The sequence below is a fragment of the Fukomys damarensis genome, unplaced genomic scaffold (assembly GCF_012274545.1).
Source record: "Fukomys damarensis isolate Sample0158 unplaced genomic scaffold, DMR_v1.0_HiC HiC_scaffold_28, whole genome shotgun sequence".
NCBI lineage: Eukaryota > Metazoa > Chordata > Mammalia > Rodentia > Bathyergidae > Fukomys > Fukomys damarensis.
In genome coordinates this window covers 18,083,043-18,104,589 of record NW_022900940.1, presented here as the reverse complement: position 1 = coordinate 18,104,589, position 21,547 = coordinate 18,083,043, and the positions used below count along the sequence as shown (strand labels likewise).

The following is a 21,547-nucleotide window of genomic DNA, read 5'->3' as shown; positions in this document are numbered from 1 at the left end:
TTTTTTTTTTTTTTTTTTTTCTATATTGACTATAATTCTTCTGTGTAGAACTTTTTCATTTGTTGGAGTTATTTAGTTATAGTGAAATATGATTCCCACTAGAAAGTAAGGCCAAATGCTGAATTTTTTCTATTTAATTGCCAGTTTTCAGAGGAATCAGTTGATGTCCTAGCGATTTCCAGTAGTGGTTAATGACTTTTCCCTCTCTTCTCCCTCTCCTCTTTCTCTGTTTCTCAGTATTTTTTCATTACTACTAACAAAGCAGACTTTTAATCCATTGAGATCATTTCTGGTATTTTTGCTTGATGTGGTTAGGATTCAAAATGTCTCCAAAAAGGCTCATTGTGTTGAAGGATTAGCTGCTGGTGGGCTTTTGGGAAGAGATTGGATCATGAGAACTCTTAACTTTGCACTGATGAGATCATGATATGATGATATTTTGATGGAAACAGCAAGTGGGCCATAGTTGAAGGGAGTGAATCATGAGATGGCTCCTTCCTTTTCTTTCTGTCAACTTTCTGGTCTCCATGAGGCAAGCAGCTTTGCTCTACTATGTCCTTCTGCCATGGTGTTCTGACTTTCCCTCAGGCCCACAGCAATGGAACCAAATGGCTGTGGACTAAAGGCTCTGAAACCATGAGCCAAAATAAACCTCTTCCTCCTTTAAGTTATTTCAGATATTTTGTCACAGTGACAAAAAGGTGACTAACATAATGCTCACATGAGCCCATCTTTGTCCATTGGAAGCCCATTTCCATTGATACCTTTGTCTTTTGACCCAATTATATTACTCTTTTAAAGTTCCCATGTTTCTGACAAGACGATACGTAGTTTCCCATCCCGTGCTCTGGGTTGGACATTTCTCCGAAGAGCTCTGGTTCATTTTCATCAGGATTGGTATAGTGACTGTAATCTGGGTCCAAGGTCCTTACTGCTTTTGTTTGGTCAGTGTTTTTATGCCTCTCCAGTAGAGAAAGGTAAAACATGTATGTTTAAAAAATAAACAGTAGAGGGCTGGGGATTTAGCTCAGTGATTCTGCCGCCTTACTTGCAAGTGCAAGGACCTGAGTTCAATCCCTGGTACCAAAAAACAAAAACAAAAAATAGACAGTAGAATGGTAGTTGTCAGAGTCTGATTGCAGGAGAAGAATAGAGGTTACTATTTAATAAATATAGAGTTTAACTTTAGGAGGATGAAAAGGTTGTGGAGAAATATGCTGGACACAGTTGCACAACAGTGAATATACTAAATGCCATTGAATGCTCCCTTTAGCTAAAATGGTAACATATATGTTACATATATTTTAACACAATAGAAAAATAAAATCCTCTTGTGGCAGAAAAATAGACAAAAATATGGGAACTTTACACTGCTATTTACATTTTAAACTAAGTTTAAGATTAGGACTTTGCTTAATGAATTTTATACACCTTTTACTTTATTAATTTAAATTTTGGTCTAAATTACTTCCGTAATAATTCTGTAATGATGATTATACCTAGTTCTTCTTTCTCCAATACTGTTTCATTTTGGGACCTGGACCTGTCCTTCATATTCTGAGTCTTGCCACTGTTTTTTGATACAGACTTTGCTACCAGGACTTGCCAGTTCCTCCGGGGAGGTAGTTAAGTCTACACCAGGTGTGACCTCCTCATCTACTTCTGGAAGTGGAGACAAGGTCTATGCTTATCAGATGGTCCGTACAGATTCCCGGGAACAGAAGCTCGATGCCTTTCTGCAGCCTGTGAGCAAGGCCCTACCCAATCAGCCCCAGGCCTCTGAACCAGGGGATAGGACTCATGCTTCTAGTTGCAAAGCTGGGCCGCAAGATGAAGAGATGCTTGAAATCCCAGCCCCTGGTGAGGTGGCCGCCAAGAATCAGAACATGGAGGTGGATACAAACAAGGGTGCTTTAGAAACAGCAGAAAAGAAAGCACCCACTTGTAGCCCAGGCAATCCCAGGTGTGCCCTTTTGGGGAGGGTGCAGCTTGCCTCCTGTGGTTTATTATTATTATTGGTTTATTATTATTATTATTATTATTATTATTTTATTTATTTGTTTGGTACCGGTTTCAAACTCAGGCCCTTGTGCTTGCAAAGCAGACAGTGGAACCACTGAGCCAAATCCCTGGCCTGCCTTCTGTGCTTTTGAGTAAAACTGTCTTGTAACTTTGGCGCTTCATGAGCCACTGGCATCTTCTCTTGCTTGACTTCTCCTCTGCCTCCACTGGGCTAGTGCTATGGCCCTGTCCACTGTCTGCTTTTGACCATGACTTGAAAGCCGCCACCAGTGTCCTGAAATATCTTCAGTGTCTTTGGTTCTAATTACTTTAAAAGACATCAGAAAGAAAGCAGAAGATTCTTCCTTTGTTTTTAGTAAAACATTTGATAAAATCGCAACCCCAGAAGTGTCTAGAGAGAAGCTTTAAATAGATCTTTCCTTCTACCCAAAGCTTTTTCAACCCTTTCAAAAGAACCACACTTTCTGAATCTAGTTTATAAAACACCCTGAAGTGAGCTAGTGGTGAAAGAAAGCAAGAGAAAAGGGCCAAGAATGATGATAGTAGATTATAACTTAGTTTTGAGCATTTCCAGACTATGCTCTGCAGGTTCTCTAAGGACATTATCTTGCTGAAATCTGTAAGGTGGCTGGTGTATTTAATGCTTAGGCATGCTAAACTTGGAGCTCAAGGTGATGTCATTTGCTCAAGGCTATATGTGTACTTAGTGACTGACCGCCAGAAATCTGCACTAAATGGCCATTTGATTTGAATGAGTTCCTTCCGTTTGCTCAAGTTTGAATGATCCTAGCAAGATGACGTATAAGGATTTTTCCCAGAGAATAATAAAGTTTGGTGGCATTTATTGAGCTACTATTGTATGCCAGATGCACACAGTATCTCATTTAATGCTGTTCAAAACCTTACAAATGAAGCGTTTCATTTGTTTATCCTTTGGGGAACTAAATAATACCACACCACAGTCAAAGACTTCTTTTTTTGGAGGGGTGGTTTGGGGACAGGTTCTCGCTATGTAATCCAGGCTGACCTTGAACTCAGTCATCTTCCTGCCTTAGCCTCCTAAATGCTGGGATTACAAGCATGTGACAAAACACAAGAAATGTTTTTAAAGCAGAAGTCATACCACATCACTCATTCTGAAAAACCTTTCGGTGACTTCCCATTCCATTTTGAAGATAATTTAAATCCTTTGTCCTGCCTTCCCCTGGCCTTGCACTTTCCTTCCTCCTGGTGGCACTTTAGCCCTGTGGCTCTTGTGACAGATCTGAACTGACTTAGCTTTTTCCCCTCTGGATTCCCTTGCTCTTTCCTCAGCCTAGGAAGGCTTGGGCTTTCTGTCACTCAAGTCTCCAGGGTCACCCCCACCAGAGGCCTTCTTTGTCCAATTATACTAACATTCTCTCGCTTCCCTGTCATTCTGTTAATTACTTTGTTAACTAACACTAATCACTACTAATAAGGATCCTTTTTTTTTCCTGCTGTTTTTTTACTCTCCCACTAGGAAGTAAGCATAATGAGGGCAGGCATCTGTTTTCATTGCTGTATGTAGTAGGTATTTAACACTGCCTGGTGATTTGTTAGATGGAAGAATGGAGGAAGGAAGGAAGGTACATAGGTAAGTAGGTAGGTCAGTCAGTCTGTTCACTTGCTCAAGGTCCTGCAGCTCTCTGGGCCTAACGAGACTCCATATCCTAGTTATGTACAGCTTTGTGGCCAGCTGTGGGGTCTGAGGTTTGTCATATGTGTGCCTGCTGGAGAATAAACATCCTCCTGGCCTGCTGCTGCTAGCACAGGGGTCTGTAGATATGTAGAAGCTGCCAACAGTATAGGGTAGCTGTTCCCATCTCCTAAATATCACAGAACTTGACTGAGTTAAATTAAAAGGAAGAGTAATAATCTGCTGGTTTATTTTCTTCATTACAGAAAGAGACATCGGGAAGACTCTGATGTGGAAATGATGGAAAGTGGTTCCCAGAAGGACATGACAGCAGCTTGTACCCCTCGGAGAAGGATCATTAACCTCACTAGTGTTTTGAGTCTTCAGGAAGAAATTAATGAACAGGGACATGAGAGTACGTAAGTGCTGAGATGTGCCTGGAACTCTGAATCCCAAACTGCTGGCATTAAGGTTTTGGAACTGCAGAAAGGGTTCATGTTTTCAGGGTGGCCACCACAGTGTGCTGGGCAAACCTTTTCACTTACTAACCCACAGCATCAGCAGTTTAAAGATAATTACAAGAGGAGAAGAGAGGAAGTAATTTGTTTTAATTAGAATTAATGGACAGTCTTATTACCTCATAGGAGTCAAACTAAGGCAGTAATTTCTAGTTTGTTTCTCTTTTATCATTGTAATGATCACCAAAAATCATACCCTGTTGGCTGAATGGGATGTGCTCTTGTTGAAAGTTCACAGGCGTTTTTATCCTTGGCACTAACTATTGCTTCTACTATGTGACCTTATACTTGTGACCTTACCTTTCTGTGCCTTGGTTTTTTTCTCATCTATAAGAAGAGATTAATTTTACCCTGGAAAACCATAGTGCTGATTGGAGATCAAATATAAATAAAACTCTTAGTTACAGAGTAAGGAGTTACTAGATATTTTTATATCCTAAGACATAAATTATCTTTCTCAGAAATGCTTTTGAGATTACTTGATGCCAGCTCTGTACTTAGTGTATGTAATTTAGCCCTGACCTCCCATTTTTCATCTGTTATACCTACCTCTCAACCTATCTCCCTTTTTCATTCCTTCCTTTCTTGTTTTCTTTTTTGATTCTTTTGAGATAGAGTCTCACTAAATAGTTCAGGCTGGCTTTGAACCCACTGTGTAGCCCAAGCTGGCCTCAGACTCACAGAAATCTTTCTGCCTCAGCCTACCAGTGCTGGGATTTTAATCATGTGCAACCATACCCAGCTTATATTTCTTGATTCAAATAAATGCTATCTTATAAAATGTATCTTAAGATATAAATATCTGGATTAATTTTGAAAAGGGAGCAAAGGGAGTAGTGAGGAAACAAGTTGGTACCTTCCTCACTGATCTTTAATCTTTTGAAACTGCTTCTCTGACAGTGGCCCTTTAAAATTTTTTTTTTTTTTTTTTTTTTTTTGTCACTGCTTGTCTGAGCTAATTCAGAAAAGCCTCAGTTTGCCTTTCCCTGTTCATTGTCTTTTCTTACTTCTCTGGGCAAAAGATACATACAGGGTTTTTCACTACACTGGAGCAGGATAAAAATTGCATTATGACTAAGTTTTTGCCAGTTTAAGAAATGGATGCCAGCTGGCTTCTGACTTTTATTTCCATAAAGACTTGGTCTTTTGGCTCTTCCTCTCCAATATTAACTTTGAAGGTGGGAGCTTTTGAAGCACTTTTAAATTTAAATAATATGGTGGACATGAAGGGAGGGCAGGGGTATAGGGAAATAGTACCAAGATCTGTCACGTAGGGGTACAAAATCCCAATGATGAATGTAACTGTACTGTATACTTCAAAAGTACCAATAAACTCAAGATTTAAAAAAAAATTTTAAATTATATAAAGGTGGGCTGTTTCTCAATTTTAGCAGTCCTCCAACAGTAGTTTTATAGCCCACACACACACACACACACACACACACACACACTCACACATAGATATCAAAGGTCAGCTTTAGGGTCTTGCTAAGGCTGTCTCATTTTCTTCTCTTAATCTTATGAGGGAGATAGACCAGGTGCTGTGATCTTGTATTTTAGATGAGGAGATGGAAGACCAAGTAGACAAATTATTTGAAACATTTCAACAATCTAAAACAGGCCCAGAGTCAGGCATGGTGTAGTCCTATAGTCCTAGCTACTGAGGAGGCTGAAGTCGAAGGCTTCCTTCAGTTTAGAAGTTTCAGGCTAGCCCAAGAAACAAAGCAACATACCTGGGTCTGGTGGGCAGAGTTACTTGCCTTGTAATGGTTGTCATTAGCAGTGGCGTTCACACAGGAAGCCTCACCCAGTATTTAAGTGCAAAATCAGGTCACTGCTCTGTGCAGGATAAATGTACGGTGTGATTCTGATCCCTTCTCTAAAGCTGGGGTCTTCAGACATGGAGGTGTCCTTAGGCATGGGAGATTCTGACCCATTTGGCTCCTCACAGAATGACAGGGAAACGCATACAGATTTCTAGGGCTATGGGGACATAGGAATGAAATACATCCTGATAAGAGGCATGAAGAGGCCCTGTGCTGGGTAAGTAGATGCTGGCTCCCTGCCTACCCTTCCCTTCTGGCGGGGCTGCACTCCAGTAGCTGCAAGTGCGTCAGAGCAGGCCATGGACATTCTGCATGGAAAAATCTCTGGCCCGTTTTTAGTGAATTACCCTGCTTTCGGTTTCCTCCAGTGCCTCATTATTGAAGATTATTTGATGTTCTCCAGCTTTTAAAATAATCATTTTCCGCCTACACAGAACATCCTGTAGAGACGTTGAGTTTCCAGTGGGAAAGGAGGGAACACTTATTCTAAAAATGAAGAAAATAAGGCTCTTTCATGGAGATAGAGTAGTTACAGAGTTATGTAATAATATGAGAATTTACCTGCAGTACCCACAAGGTTAAAAAAAAGGGTATATTAAAAACGATGCATAGAGCCAGGAGTGGTGGCACATGCCTTTAATCCCAGCACTCGGGAGGCTGAAGCAAGAGGCTTGCTGTGAGTTCGAGACCAGCCTGGGCTGGTCCAGGACAGTGAGTTCCAGGACAGTCTCAACTACGTACTGAGACCCTGTCTCAAAAAAACAAAACAATGCATAGGCTTACTGCTGAGCCCTCATTCTTTGCCTGATTTCTCCAACTCCTCCTCTACCCCTCTTCCTTTGGTGAAGGGGTGGTATGTTTAGTTTTTTAATTATAATAGTGTGGGGTTGCTGGGGGTGTAGCACAGTGGGAGCACTTGACTAGCCCTGTGTGAGGTCCTGGGTTCAATCTCTAGCACTAATATAATAACTTATGTACATCCACATTACATACAGATATATAAATGTAAATACAAAATCATATTTATAATATATATGTAGAATCTACAGAAAAAAAGAATACCTGCAAGAATAGCACCTATTTAAGAAACAACATTGCTGTCTCTTTTGAAATACCTATGTATTATTTCCCTGTCCTGTCCCAGACCTTTCACCCTTAGTGATTACTGCTCTGAATTATGCCATGATTATTTCCTTTTTATTTTAATTTTGCTAGCTATATTTGTATTCCTTAAAAAATTGTTTAGTTTTGCAACCCTTATAGTCTATATAAATGGAATTATACTGTACTTGTTATATATGAATGCACACATATTATATTCCTAAGACTTATCCGTCTTGTCACATAAGCTCTGGTTTACTCCATGTAATGTATTCTGCTTAATGAATATGTAGCTCATTCATTGTGTTGGAGGACATTTGGAGGACTCACGGCCTCAGGCCCTAGCTCCTTACATCCTCACACTGCTTCCTGACCATGAGTTGATCCCTGGGTTGGCCACACAGGTTGGGAAGTTCTGGTCCTAGGGTATTTTGTATAGGAGGATTACTTCTGTATCATAAAGTGACAAATTGTTTTCTGAAGAGTCATATTAATTTACATTACCTCCAACCATGAACAGAAATTGTATTTGCTCTTTCTTTCCAGTATTTGATAGTGTGAGACTGTTTTTTACCAGTTGGTAAAACTTGTGATTGTGAAACAGTATCTAATGGTGGTTTTTATTTGTTATTTCTTTGGTGAGTAGTAAAGGTTAGTAAATATATTTCCTTTTATGTTAAGGGCCTGTTTGAGTTTTTTCCATCTTTCTGTTTTTTATTTTTTCTAAACGACTTGAGAGGTTACTTATATATTCTAGATAGTAATCAGTTACATGAAAATACCATCCTCCATTTTAGGGCTTATTCTTTTATGAACACTTATTTTATTAATAGAAATTCCTTGGTTTAGTGTAGGCAGATTTGATCGGTTGTTCTTTAGAGGCTTTTCGTTGCGGTTTTTTTGTTTGTATTGGTTTGAAGGGGTTGTGAGATAGGGTCTCACTTTGTTGCCCAGGCTGGCCTCAGACTCCCGGGCCCGGGTGATTGTCCTGTGAGCCTCCCGAGTAGCTGGGACCACAGGTGTACACCAGTGCACCCAACTGGCTTCTTTTTAAATCTTAAGAAATTCTTCCTAACTCTGTGATGATTAAAGACATACTGTATGTGGGGTTGGATGGGTATGTATATGTTTGGTGCTAGGGAAATATGTGCTGTCATACATCCTTGAAAAGCTTATACTTGAGTCTCTCACTCACCTGAATTTGATTTGGGTATGTTGTTAGATTCCAGTTTCTACTTGATCATCTAATTGTATGTATCATAGTTGTAAGTTTATTTTTATTTTACCATATATTATTTACTCAGTTCTTCCTATTAGACCTTTCATCATCTGCCTGAGCACATCCTTTCGTGTGGGTTCTTTGATGACTCCTTTCAGACAGCTTTAACAATTACCATAGATTGGGTGTCTCATTAAAAAAAAGAAATTTGTTCTTAACAGTGTTGGAGGCTGAGGCGTCTTGACATGCTGGCAGATTCGATGGATGGTGAGGGCATACTTCCTCACAGATGATGTCTTCTAGCTGTGTTCTTACATGATAGAGCAGGCTACCTGGCTCTCTGTGGTCTTTTATGTATGGGTCTCTAATCTCAATCACGAAGATGTATCCAGTCACTTTCCCAAGATACCACCTCTTTATACTATCACTTTGGGGGTTAGGATTTCAACATTAAGTTTTGGAAAAACACAAACATTCAATAGTGGCAGTGGCAAACTGAGTTTGCCTTATAATTCACCCCTATTTGAAAAGTATTTTTGTTGGATTTAGGATTACAGACTCGCAGTTGTTTTTCCTTAGACCATTGAAGGTATCTTTCTGTTTTCTATGATTTTTCCTATTATAGTTGAAAATTCAGCCATCAGTCTTATATTTATTTAATACTTAGGGGATAATCTCTCTTCTCTGAGTGGTTTTTTGGTTTTTTTGTTTTTGAGACAGAGTCTCACTATGTAGTTGAGACTGACCTGGAACTCACTATGTAGCCCATGCTGGTCTCGAACTCACAGCGATCCTCCTGTCTCAGCCTCCCAAGTGCTGGGATTACAGGTGTGCGCCGTCTCACCTGGCTTTCTGAGTGTTTTTAACACATCTATTTTAAATATCCTGCAGTAACTGGACATGACCCCCTCCCATGCTGGGATTACAGGTGTGCGCCGTCTCACCTGGCTTTCTGAGTGTTTTTAACACATCTATTTTAAATATCCTGCAGTAACTGGACATGTCAGGTATAGGTTCTGTTGTGTTTTATTATGATTTGACATTTTTCATCACTTCTGGGATACTCAGATATTTTTGTCTTCAAATATTATTACCTCCCTTCTCCGTCCCTTATGGAATTTGAGTGATATATTTATTATCATCCATGTTACTTTATATGAAAGTTCTTCTTTTATATTTTCTCACCTCTGTATTTCAGATAACTTTTTGAGATCTGCCTTCCAGCTAAATTACCTTGTCAACATTAATCTAGTATGTTTATATTGATTTTAAATCATAGTACAGCATTTTTAGAATTTTTATTTTGTTCTTTTAGAAGCCCGCTTGATCATTTTTGATAGTGTCCTGCTGCTTACTCCGTTTTAAAACCTCTTGGATGTACTGAACATATTTATTTAACTTGTTCTTTTATTTCTCAGCTCAAACCTTTGCACATCTCATCTTGTAGTTGCTTCTTAGTCTAATTCCTGATAGTGTGTCTGGATTGAAGATAGATTTCTCCAGGAATAATTTTCATTTGATTCTATGAGGGATATGGAAGAACAATCAGCCTTTGTATCGGTTTAAAGTAAAATGCCCACTTAAGGTCTGTGTACTACTCAAGCGTCTATATATTGTAAATTCTGGCTGCAAAAGCTTGTGAAGACCAGTTTATGATTACACACCCTCTAGGAAGTTTTTTTTTTTACCACTTGGCAACACTGAAGTTTGAGGTGGCATTTTTGCTGCCATTTGAGGGAGGGTAGAGCAGGCTTAGAGCATAGTATAGTTTCCCTTTTCACTCAGGGTGTAGCTCTTGGGATCTCAGCTTCACACGTGGGGCAGTCGTCTCCTATTAGACTCCCTTTTTCAATCCATCTCGAGGATTTTGCCTTCCTTTTGTACAATGACAGAGCCTGTAAAAACTAAAGTTCATAACTTCTGAGATTCCTCTGATCTTTAGATAAATGTAGCTTCAGAGCTCTCATTACTTCTCTAGGTTCCTGCTTTGTCTCTGATTTGGGGGTTTTTTTGTTTGTTTTGGTTTTTTGTTTTGTTTTGTTTTGTTTTGTTTGTACCAGGGATCGAACTTGGGATCTTGCACTTGCAAGGTAGATGCTGGAACCACTGGGCTAAATCCCCGGCCTGTCTTTGATTTTTATCCTTGTGTATTCCATAATATTTTAGAAATTTCTGTTGCATTTTAAACAGTTATATGTTCTGCATTTGCTTTGTCTTCAGCAGGAGGCTCAGTTTAGCACCTTTGATTGACTGGTGTGCAGTTCTGGTTCTTGGAACTGTGGTGTGTGAAGCAGTGTTGGTACTGTTCCATTACTTAGCTGGTTTTTGTTTGGATTTTGTTTTTCAGCTCTCCGGGAGATGCTCCAAAACCACTCCTTTGTGGGCTGTGTGAATCCTCAGTGGGCCTTGGCCCAGCATCAGACCAAGTTATATCTTCTCAACACCACCAAGCTTAGGTAAATCAGTGAGTATATGAAAAAAGAACCACTAGGAGAACCACTAGAACAGTGGTGGCAGACCTATGGCATGGGTGCTGTAGCTGACTGTTTGAATTAGTTGAAAGTTCTAAAAGGTTCACCATCACTCTACTAGAATGGTACATGGAACAGGAAGTTGGGAAAGCAACATGAAGTGGTTGGAAAGGGCACAGGCTTGAGAATCAAACAGATGTGATTACAAAATCAGGTTTGACCATTTTCCATTTATATAACCATGAGAAAGTTATTTTCCTAAACTAGATCTCAGATTTCTCAACTATAACTTGGGATATTACTACTTAAAGTTGGTGGGGAGTTATGCAAGATTAAGAGATAACTTAAGAATCCTATCCTTTATAAAGGCTCAACACGCATTTAAATTTTGGCTGTGGACCAGGTGTTAAGAGCTTGGTAATGTAAGATAATTCTACTATCTGCTTTGTGCAATAGGTACTACTTTAAGGGAAGCAAGAAAATCTGATGCTTCCTAGCTATGGGAATGTACCACAGGGTTACTCTAACCACCAGACAAACCAGTACAGTTGATTAGCGCATGAAGGGTGACTCTACAGATAATACATGTAGAAAGATGCTGCCATCTTGCATGTACTTGACATCACATGTCTCCTGTGGGTCTCTTTCCCTTCAAGCCCTACTGTGGCCTCAAGAGTTCTTCTTGGCCTTGTGAATGGGGCAGCCACTATACATTGCTTAGACATGGCACATTAGATGAAAACCTAAAGCTTACTGTTGGCTCACATAACTCTTCAGATACTCACAGTTCATTCTTTTGAGCCTTGGAAGCCCTCTTGGTATAGCTCTTTTCAATTACCATTATCTGCTTTGAGAATCCTTGGGGTTGTATAGTGAGCTATCACTTACTACTTTATGCTTCAAAATCAGAAAGTTTTTGAATACCAACATGATGCTGCAGTGGAAAATTGTGCACCATGAAACTTTGTTTCATGCACAAATTTTTTGAAAATTTATAAAATCTTCAAGTTATATATCCAAGGTTTATGTAAAATATAAATGTATTTCTTGTTTAGACATGTACCCTATCCCCAAGATAACATATATATGCAAATATTCTAAAATCTGGGGTAAAGTGACTTACAGGTTTAAGTAGGGGAAATGGTAAGCAAACAAAAAAATTCTTGAAGTTTCCCACAAGGTGTTAAAAATCTCTTACAGCAGCCAAAAAGTGGTGACAAACAAGACTTAGTATTCAAACCTGTCTTTGGAGGCTGGCCCCCCCACATCCCTGTGTGGAGATGTTGGAAATAAGAGATCTTGCTAGACTGTTAACCAGGTTCCATAGCCGGGCAGAACCATCAGTATGGCCCATTTGTGTTTCAGGAATTACTTCTCCCATTTGTCCCTATTGGTTGGCTCCAATCATGGATTCAGCTTTTGCTTAAGGTCACTTTATTTTTATTTTCAGTGAAGAACTGTTCTACCAGATACTCATTTATGACTTTGCAAATTTTGGTGTTCTGAGGTTATCGGTAAGTTTATTGCCTCATCACTTCTGAAATTTTAACTGGTCATTTCTAAAAATAGGAGTTCTAAAGTATCTTATTTGTATGATATTAAATTTTATTAAATATGCTGCTAAACATTTCTGTATTGTTTACTTTGTATATGGAGGTATCTCATTATAGTAGTTTTGTGTCTTTTAGCCAAATAGTTGATAGCCAACTTAAACAAATGTTATTATGATAGAAGTAGATAATGTATGTATCTGCTTAAACTTGGAAAGAAGTATAAATGGAAATAAACATTCTGTAAAACCATGATCAAAACGCAGCCCCTAGTAATTTTATTTCTGTGGTGTTGGAATCAAACCCAGGTCCTTGTGCATGCCAGCCAGGCACTCCACTGTTGAGCTACGTCCCTGTGCCCCTAATAGTTTTGGTCCATTTCTTCCAAGACTTTCACTGCCTACTTTTAATTTAGAGTGAAAAATCATACTACCTATCTTTAGAGCTTTTTGACACACTCTATAAAAATGCCTACTAGAATTTTAAATTTGGATTGTTTTGAAACTATAGATCAATTTGAGAAAAAATTTTGTTAGATTAATCCTTTAGTATTTCACATACTTTGTGCTATTATAAATGGTAATATTTTTCTTAATTTGTTTTGTTATTACTAATATGTAGACATACACATGAATTTTATACATTGATGTGATATCTTGCAGCCTTGCTAACCTTACCGGCTTTAGTAACATTTGTAGAGTCTATTAGATTTTCTACATAAATCATAAATCATGTCATCTGAGAGAAAAGGAAGTTTTACTTCTTTTTGTCCAATCTGGATAGATTTTTTTCTTGACTGCACTTGCTAAAACTTCCATCTCTTCCTGATGTTAGGTGAAACTATTGAGCCATCATTAAGTATTTTCATAGTGTTTTCATAGGTGCCCTTATGAGAGTGAGGAAGCTCCCTTCTATTCCTTGTTGGCTTCTTTGTTTTCTTTTTTTCTTTTTCTTTGGTACCAGGGAAACTAAGGACCTTGCTGGGAGGCAGGCACACTGCCACTGAGCTAAATCTCCAGCCCTGGTTTAGTTTTTATTTAGGAATAGTGTTTAGTTTACTCAAATTCCTTTTCTGTATTTATATTTAAGATAATCATACGATTTTTTTTTTTTTAGTTTGTTAATATAGTATAACATGATGGCTACATTGGGTGTGTTAAACCAATCTTGCACTCCTTGGATGAACACTACTTGGTCATTATGTACTGACTTACCAGATTTTATTTACTAAAAGTTTATTTGGAATTTTTGCATCTATATTCAAGAATATTACCAGCATATAGCTTTCTTGTATTCTTTGTGGGGTTTTAGTATTAGGGTAATATTGCCCTTATTTAATGAATTGTAAGTATCTTCTTTTCCATTTTGAAGGATTTTGTATAGAATTGTTATTTATTCTTTAATGGTTGGTAGATTCACGAGTGAAGTCATCTGGACCTGGATATTTTAGTAAGGGAGTGTTCTTGCTACAAATTCAATTTCTTAATTAGATACAGAACTATTCAGGGTTATCTCTTTCTCCTTGGGTAAGCTTTGGCTTTTTTTTTTTTTTTTTAACATCCATTTAATCTAGTTTTCAAATTTATTGGCAGGAAGTTTTTAATATTTCTCTTTAGTACCTATAGATTTTGGGTAGGGTATCTTCTGTTTTCTAATACTGGCAATTTAAATCTTCCTTTTAACTTGGTTTGTCAAGAGGCTTATTAATTTTACTAATCCTCAAAGAATGAACTTTTTATCTCAGATTTTTATCTTGATTTTATTTTTAACTGCTCTGATCTTTATTATTTCCTTTCTTTGACTTATTTTGGTTTTGTCTACTTCACATTTCTTAAAGTTGGAAGCTGAGGTCACTGATTTGAAAAGTGGTTATTGCTATAGATCTCCCTTAAAGTGCTGCTTTACCAGCCTCCTAAAAATTTAACATACCATTTTTACTTGGTTCAAATACTTTATAATTTCCCTTTCATTTCTTCTTGGTTCCATAGATTATTGAGAATTGTGTAATTTAGTTTTTATCTCTTAGGAACTTTCCAAAGATTACAGATTTTTAATTCCATTTTTGTCAGGAAACATACATGAACTTGTTTTACACCCATTGAGATGCTTCATGTGTTCTGTGTGTACTTCAGAATTTATATGCTCCATGACTTTTTCAGTGTATCAAATTGACAGTGATGCTTAAATCTTCTATATTCTCACTGATTTTCTACTTGCTTTATTAATTATTGAGAAAGGGATATTGTGAATCTGCCAGTTCTCTTTGCATTTATCTTAGTTTTTAAAAATATTTTTAAGCACCTGTTCAGTATAAAAGTATTTGATTGTTGTATCCTTTTGAGTTCAGTTATTAAAAACAACACTGTACTGTTTATAACATGTAAAAATATGACAACAGTAACATCAGAAGAAAGAAAAAGAAAGATAGCTGTTATTTTTAAACATAGCTTTTTTCCCCCCATATACTTTACCGAAATGTCATTCAACTTAATTCTACCTCCTACTTGCTTTAATTATGACTGAGGCAATGAAAAGGATGTGCGTAGTTATTTTCTAGAAATATGAAGGTGAGTCCTTAAGGCTACATGAAAGCACCTCCCCATGCATTCACCTTTTCTACCTGGTTTGTTGGGGGTGGGGTTTTGGTACTGAGGTTGAAATCCGGGAGTGTTCTACCACTGAGCACTTATTTACTGATTGATTGATTGAGACAGGGTCTTGCTAAGTTGTCCTTGCTGGCCTCTAATTTGGGATCCTTCTGCCTTAGATTCCCAAATAGCTGGGATTACAAGTGTGTGCCACTGCCCAGCTATAGGCTTGTCTACCACATCTTCTCTTGTTGAAATGCCCATAACAAGAAAGAAGATTTGTTGTGGATTATTCAGGCATTTCCTTTAGGGAAGCGGCCAGTTAGTGTTGTTGTTTTTCACTTGCTATTATGATAATGGTTTTGTGGCTATTACAATAATGTGGGCATTCAGGCTTCTTTTGGATATCCTGTTAGGCTTGCTTCTTCAGGTTCTTATTCCTTTCTAGGAGCCAGCACCCCTCTTTGACCTTGCCATGCTTGCCTTGGATAGTCCTGAGAGCGGCTGGACTGAGGAAGATGGTCCCAAAGAAGGACTTGCTGAATACATAGTTGAGTTTCTGAAAAAAAAAGCCGAGATGCTGGCAGACTATTTCTCTTTGGAAATTGATGAGGTGTGACAGCAATTCTTATACTTTTATTGTAGTCTCCAGATGTTATAATCCTGAGGAGCAGATTAGGCCTCCCCCAGAAGCAGCATGTGACCTGCAACATCCACTCTACTCCGCATTTGCATTTCTAGGTTACAGAACTATACTAGCATCCATTCATGCCACTTCTGTTCTCAAGGTGAAGAATCCAGATGCAAGGGAGATAAATCCGAGTCCGTGAAGACTATAGTAAATGAGACTGTGCCACTTCCTCCAATTTCTTCCCTTCATTTTTGGGGATTTTCATCTTTCTGCATTCTTTGATTAGTGAGCAGGTCCAAAGGAAAGATTGTTCTGTTGCACATCAGGACAAAAAGCTGAGCTCTTCTGCCCCCAGTGCCCAGCCTAGCTGCATACCTAGAGTCCCAAAGTGGCAGGTCTGAGGACAAGGCCTGGGGAAGCACTAGAGAAATGTAGTTCATTTAAGCTGAATGGCATTGTTTCTTAATCCCTCTGTGGCCATTTCCCCCTGCAGGAAGGAAACCTCATTGGATTGCCCCTTCTGATCGAAAACTATGTGCCTCCTTTGGAGGGACTGCCTATCTTCATCCTCCGACTAGCCACAGAGGTAAATGATCAAACAGATAGTAAGGATATATTTGTGGGCTAAAGGGAAAAGGTGTATGACTCCATCCCATTTGAACTGTCAGTGATAAGGGTACAACAGCTAGTGGCCCCATGATCACCAATATTCATCAGCAATTACACAACTATCCAGTGTACAATTTTAGTGCCTTAAAAAGCCACATTTTATTTTTTTAGCTGTCTATGACCACATTTAGAAACGAAAATGTTTAAAGCATTACTTGTCTTGAAGTATTGAATTCTTCAAAATAGGTAAATTGGGATGAAGAAAAGGAATGTTTTGAAAGCCTCAGTAAAGAATGTGCTATGTTTTACTCCATCCGGAAACAGTATGTATCAGAAGAGTCAACCCTCTCAAGCCAGCAGGTACTGTGGTAATGCACACTGTGGGATGGGCCCCCACACAACCTTTCATGTCACTATTTATAAAAAGGTTCAAACACAATGGCCAGCTTTTGTTTCTTATTTCCTTTTGCTAGTCTAGAACATTTACCTCCAGAATGATTTCAGAAACTATCAGCTGTACAATACAAGCTATTAGTGAGAGGGAAACCTGAGTTAGACTGTCTAAGGCTGCTAGGTCTCTAGCTGCCTTTGTAGGCAGTTAAGTCCATGTCTTCATATTTTAGGTCAGACTTCCCAGTCTGTATCTACCTTACATCTCAACACTGCACAAAGCTCTATAATTTCTCTTACAGATCAGCTGGATACAAAGAGCCTGCGTTCTTAGTGTTTGTCTTTTTCTAGTCAGATAACAGTGTTTTTTCACTTGAACACATCATCCCTTGAGGTAAAGTGATCTGCTTCAGGTTCATCTATGAGGAAGCTGCAGGACAGCTGGCATGCTCAAGGATTCCCAGGGCCTTTAGGTGGTAGAGCAGAGATTCAGTCCTAGGTCTGTTGGCTGCTGTTTCTAAGAAATTTCTCACTCCAGTGAAGAACACAAGGCAGCACACTTGCCAAACTGTGCTGAGAATGTCTTTTTGATTGGAAAAATATACTTCAGATAAAAGTAAGATGACATTTTCTTGTACATGAGACAAATAATGCTTAAGAAAGGAATGACAAGGCAAAATGATCTTCATTTTTTCATCTGTGGAGCTTTTAGTAAAACACGGCTACTTGAACTTGGTGGTGAGCTACATATTTCTAGCTGTTGCCATCCAGGTATCAGTCAGGATCAGACAGTGCGTTAGATGCTGCTACTATCAGCATCCTCCCTGAATTAAAATAGAGGTCCCATAGGAGATAGCTCACAGAGCAGTGGTTGATTTTCCCCTCAGAAATCTCATTCCATATTTTCACGTCAGTGGGATTCCCAAAATACTGGTGTACAGAGGCCACTTCCCAAATCTAGACCACACAGCCCATTATAAGCCACAAAGACTTTCTAGGCCCAATGCCCATCCCATCAACCAGAAAGCCAGTATGCACCAGGAGGCTTATGCCATCTAATGTCTATTCCAGAGTGAAGTATCTGGCTCTACTTTAAACCCCTGGAAGTGGACTGTGGAACACATTGTCTACAAAGCCTTCCGCTCACACCTTATACCTCCAAAACATTTCACAGAAGATGGAAATGTCCTGCAACTCGCTAACCTGCCAGATTTATACAAAGTCTTTGAAAGGTGTTAAATATGATCACTTACGGTGTTTTATTTTGTATCCCGATGTTGTGAGTAGGACTTAAAGTTGAGTATTTGCACTAGTAGCGTACTTTCATGCACAGTGGATTAACTGTAAATAGTCAAATGTATCCTAATGTGATTTCATGTTAACTTCATTACACATGAAAATTTTTCTAGATCTGTTTTTATTATATACCAGACTGTTCAAGAATCCCAAAAGAAGTCTGAAAGCCACTGGGAATCTCATACAGTGCTCTTCAGGCACCATTAAGAATTATAAAATGGTCTTGAAGATTTCCTAGATCATTCTCTGATTTGATTCTTCCTGTATTCCTGGAAACTTCTATTAAGAGCTATACTGTGTGTCAGTTCAGATGCCTTTTAAAAGAACTTGAACAAGTAAAAGACTTAACATCAACTATTGAGAAATTTTGAATTAAGAATCTATCTTCAGTAACCAAAGCTAATTTATTAAGAGAAAAACTTGAGGGAAAATAGTCCTTATCCATTCTCTAACTGGTATAAATGTTTTGAGTTAATCTACTCTCTTAATGGCCATGACTACTAGCCACGTAAGTTTCTAGGCATTCTTCTTTGAAGAATAATATTACAATATCGATTTTAAACTATTTAGCCCCAAAATATGCCACCTTAATAATAACCTACATTGATAGATGCTTAAAGCACAGGGAGGAAGATTGCCTATAGTTTTAAGGTAAAATCCAAGTATAGTTCAGTTCATGAACTTAATTCTTTCCACAATTTAGTTGAAAACCGAATTGGATGAAAACTGAATCAGATTCAGTAATTAGGATCAGTGTTGACCTTGTAGGGAAATCTGATTCAGTTCTTATCCAATTTGGTTCACAACTAGTTCATGAACCAAGGTACCACTGTAAGAGGACTCAATGAATAAAGTTCTGTAGAAAAGAACAATACGAATGAAGCCATTTCATATGAAAAGGACAGACAACAGAATAGAAGCAGCGTATTTGTCATGCTATAAAAAAGGCAAGATCAGTTTCTAGCAGTTAAAACTCCAAACAGCAGACTGGGGCATGTCAGAAAGGAGGCTCCATGAGCCCAGGAGGTACACAGCCAAAGTGTCTAAGTGGAGAGGGAGTCTGGTTGCCCCGGGGAAGAGCTAGAACACACTGTGTTCCACTTAGGGGATAGGAAGCTAAAAATCTTCATTTCAAAACATCCTCTCACCCACCACCAGCCACACAACTGTTGTCACATCAGGAAATTTTCAGGAAGTCAGTTCACTTGAGGAGATTGGTTTCCGTATCTTTAAAGGGAAGGGGTAGTATTACTCTAAAGAAGGGAACGATTATTGAAGGTTTTATTCACTTTTGAGTTTATTATCTAGTTTCAAGTCTAGTTTTATTATCTTAAATGTCCTTAATTCATTAAAGTTTGCCCCAGTATATTTTCTGTGTAAGCATTTGAAGCTACATAATCATTTCCATAAAACCACCTTGATTCTGACAGTAAAAGAACATCACAAACCCTGCAAAGTGAATATACTTGTAACTTGATCAAAAACAAAACAAACTTCAGGTTGGGTGCCTTTAGATGAAATTAAAAGTTCTTAGAGGAAAAAGTTCTATATTCCAGGTTATTTTTTGTTCAGAGAGAAAAGAAGAGCAGCAAGAAAGGAGGGATATAGTTGCTATGATTTGCTTTTAAAGGTTTCTGTATCAAAATAAATGTGTCAGCAGCCAATCATGGTTGGCAAAAGTGTGTGTTTAATAGAATCTTCAGGCAGATTTCCTACCTGCCTACCCTGCCCCTCCCTCCACCTTAGGGCCCTAAGATGTCTGAGGTTTCATTTCACAAATAAGCAGCAGATGAAAATACTTTACAAGGTACAGCACAGTGGATATGGAAGACTAAGGACCGGACTTTTGCTTTAGTCTTGGACTTCCCTGGCCCATGCAGTGAAGCAAGTTTTATATACACTGCCCATGTATTCTCCTAACATTTTTTTATATAAATTTAAATATTTTACAAAAAAAAGGGTTTTTCTCTCCAAACAATTTTAGTGAAATACAGATTCTCCACCTGTGAAGTTGTTTTCTTCACTAAAGTATAAATGCTGATAGGAAGGGTAAATGTCTTTTGCCCACTGGAGGTCACTGAAGTCTGCACTGCACTGTGCAGAAGGCACTTGTGTTTTCTGAGGTCTCCAGCAAGTGCCTCAGTGAGCACTCAGAATTGCTGTCCTCCAGACCCCAGCCAAGGCCTCTGAGTGCCCAATCGCTGAGGCAGCTGGGGAAAAATGCTGAGTAAACCTGATTCTAAAATTATGGAAATTAAAAATAAAAACAGCATGGACCAGTTCCTAGTCTAAAATAAAACAACAAAATACAAAGTGTTCATTCATGAAGATTCAAACCTGCTTCATTCTCATAAATTATAAAATACAAAGGTGCCTGTTTTAATGACAAAACTCAAACAGTACTGAAAGGGGTTTGTGTCAATATACAAAAAGAGTCAGTCCCACTGAGCCGGGCCCCAAGGAGCTGCACACAGGCCAAAGAGCGACCCCTACTGCTGGGCCAGAAGTGCTGTCCTATTGGCCTTCATCTTCTCTAGCCGCTTGGCTAGGTGGCTGTTGGTCATTTCCATCTCTTCAATTTTGTCCAGTGCTGTTCTTAACTAGAGACAGGGAGAACATAGTCATTTTATTTGGTCAGCAAGATATTTCAACTTTCTGGAAAATGAAGCATTGCTAATTGCGATGGACTTGCACAGGATCTTGGAACAGTCCACACCACACCCCACCCACTGTCAGCTAAAGATGTGAACAATGATGCCGAACGAAGACTGATTATTTGAATCACAAAAAAGGATAGACGGAAGTTGCAAGAAACAACGTGGATCTGAAACAAAAATTAAAGCTGCTTTTTTTTTACTTATTAGGTAACTGACCAAAACATAAGTAAATGGCAATTGCTGCAAGTCCAAAACCAACCCAACTGAGGAACTACTTCGCTATTTCCTTAAGATCTGACCCACTATTAAATTTCTTACTAAAGAAATTTATCTCCGAAATATTTTGTCTTTTAGAACCGCAGTGTCCGAAGTAGTATATGGAAACCAGTACCTCTCGCTGTAGCTTCCTCTTTTCTGCTTTCAGTTCATCTTCAACTTTCTCAGCATTCTCAGCAGCAGTTTTATATCTCAGCACCTGTCCCTCAAGCCGACTAATCTAGAAACATAAGAACATCAAGCTATAGTATTTGCCACTGTTTAGCCAAAATGGAAATATAATATAATTACAATTTCCAAATAATCTAACACTAACAAATCTCCTTAGGGTCACAGTCAGCTCCTCTCAGATCCAACTACTGTTTATAAATCAAGAAAGGTCCCAGAGAAGATTATCGCTGTAATCATTACAGGACCAATTTTCCATGCTAAATTTTATGATGACTATATTGTTTAAGTACCAAAGCACTGTAGGAGGAAACTTGAGTGGCGTTTTTAACACTTTTGAAATGTACACTAAATGATTTTGTTATAAGCTATGATCTTGAATTCTCCTGAAATAGCTACAAAGAACAATTACAGCTATAATTTCCTGTGTTTTGAGAGAAAACAAGCCTGAAGTGCTCTACACCAAGTGCACTCCACTGGCTTTTCTTCTTGAAGAAGAATCTTTTAGAAATCCAACTGCAGAGGCAACACACAAAAACCCAGGCACTCTTAGTTTTAGCCACGATGG

General features: G+C 38.5%; 2 protein-coding genes across 29 annotated transcripts in view; one reads left to right on the top strand and one right to left on the bottom strand.

Annotated features, from left to right (window-relative positions):
• Mlh1 (mutL homolog 1) overlaps nucleotides 1-21,547 on the top strand; it is an 80,884-nt gene that overhangs the window by 30,123 nt on the left and 29,214 nt on the right. For 5 of the 6 annotated variants that reach the window (XR_781300.3, XM_010629689.3, XM_033756973.1 and 2 more), the window contains exons 12-19: nucleotides 1,587-1,963; nucleotides 3,946-4,094; nucleotides 10,691-10,799; nucleotides 12,265-12,328; nucleotides 15,401-15,565; nucleotides 16,077-16,169; nucleotides 16,439-16,552; nucleotides 17,654-17,814. Coding sequence is in view for 5 of the 6 variants with exons in the window: in XM_010629689.3 (XP_010627991.1) it covers nucleotides 1,587-1,963; nucleotides 3,946-4,094; nucleotides 10,691-10,799; nucleotides 12,265-12,328; nucleotides 15,401-15,565; nucleotides 16,077-16,169; nucleotides 16,439-16,552; nucleotides 17,654-17,814 (1,232 nt within the window). In the remaining variant the exon portion in view is untranslated. Of the gene's footprint in view, nucleotides 1-1,586; nucleotides 1,964-3,945; nucleotides 4,095-10,690; nucleotides 10,800-12,264; nucleotides 12,329-15,400; nucleotides 15,566-16,076; nucleotides 16,170-16,438; nucleotides 16,553-17,653; nucleotides 19,541-21,547 lie in introns of those variants that run through there. The other variant, XM_010629691.3, reaches the window with a different exon arrangement.
• Nucleotides 18,363-21,547, bottom strand: part of Lrrfip2 (LRR binding FLII interacting protein 2) — a 111,655-nt gene continuing 108,470 nt past the window's right edge. For all 23 annotated transcript variants that reach the window (XM_019208260.2, XM_019208258.2, XM_019208266.2 and 20 more), the window contains 2 exons: nucleotides 20,927-21,031; nucleotides 18,363-20,478 (listed from right to left, as the gene is read on the bottom strand). In XM_019208260.2, the coding sequence (XP_019063805.1) occupies nucleotides 20,368-20,478; nucleotides 20,927-21,031 (216 nt within the window). In that variant the 3' untranslated portion in view covers nucleotides 18,363-20,367. The remainder of the gene's footprint in view (nucleotides 20,479-20,926; nucleotides 21,032-21,547) is intronic.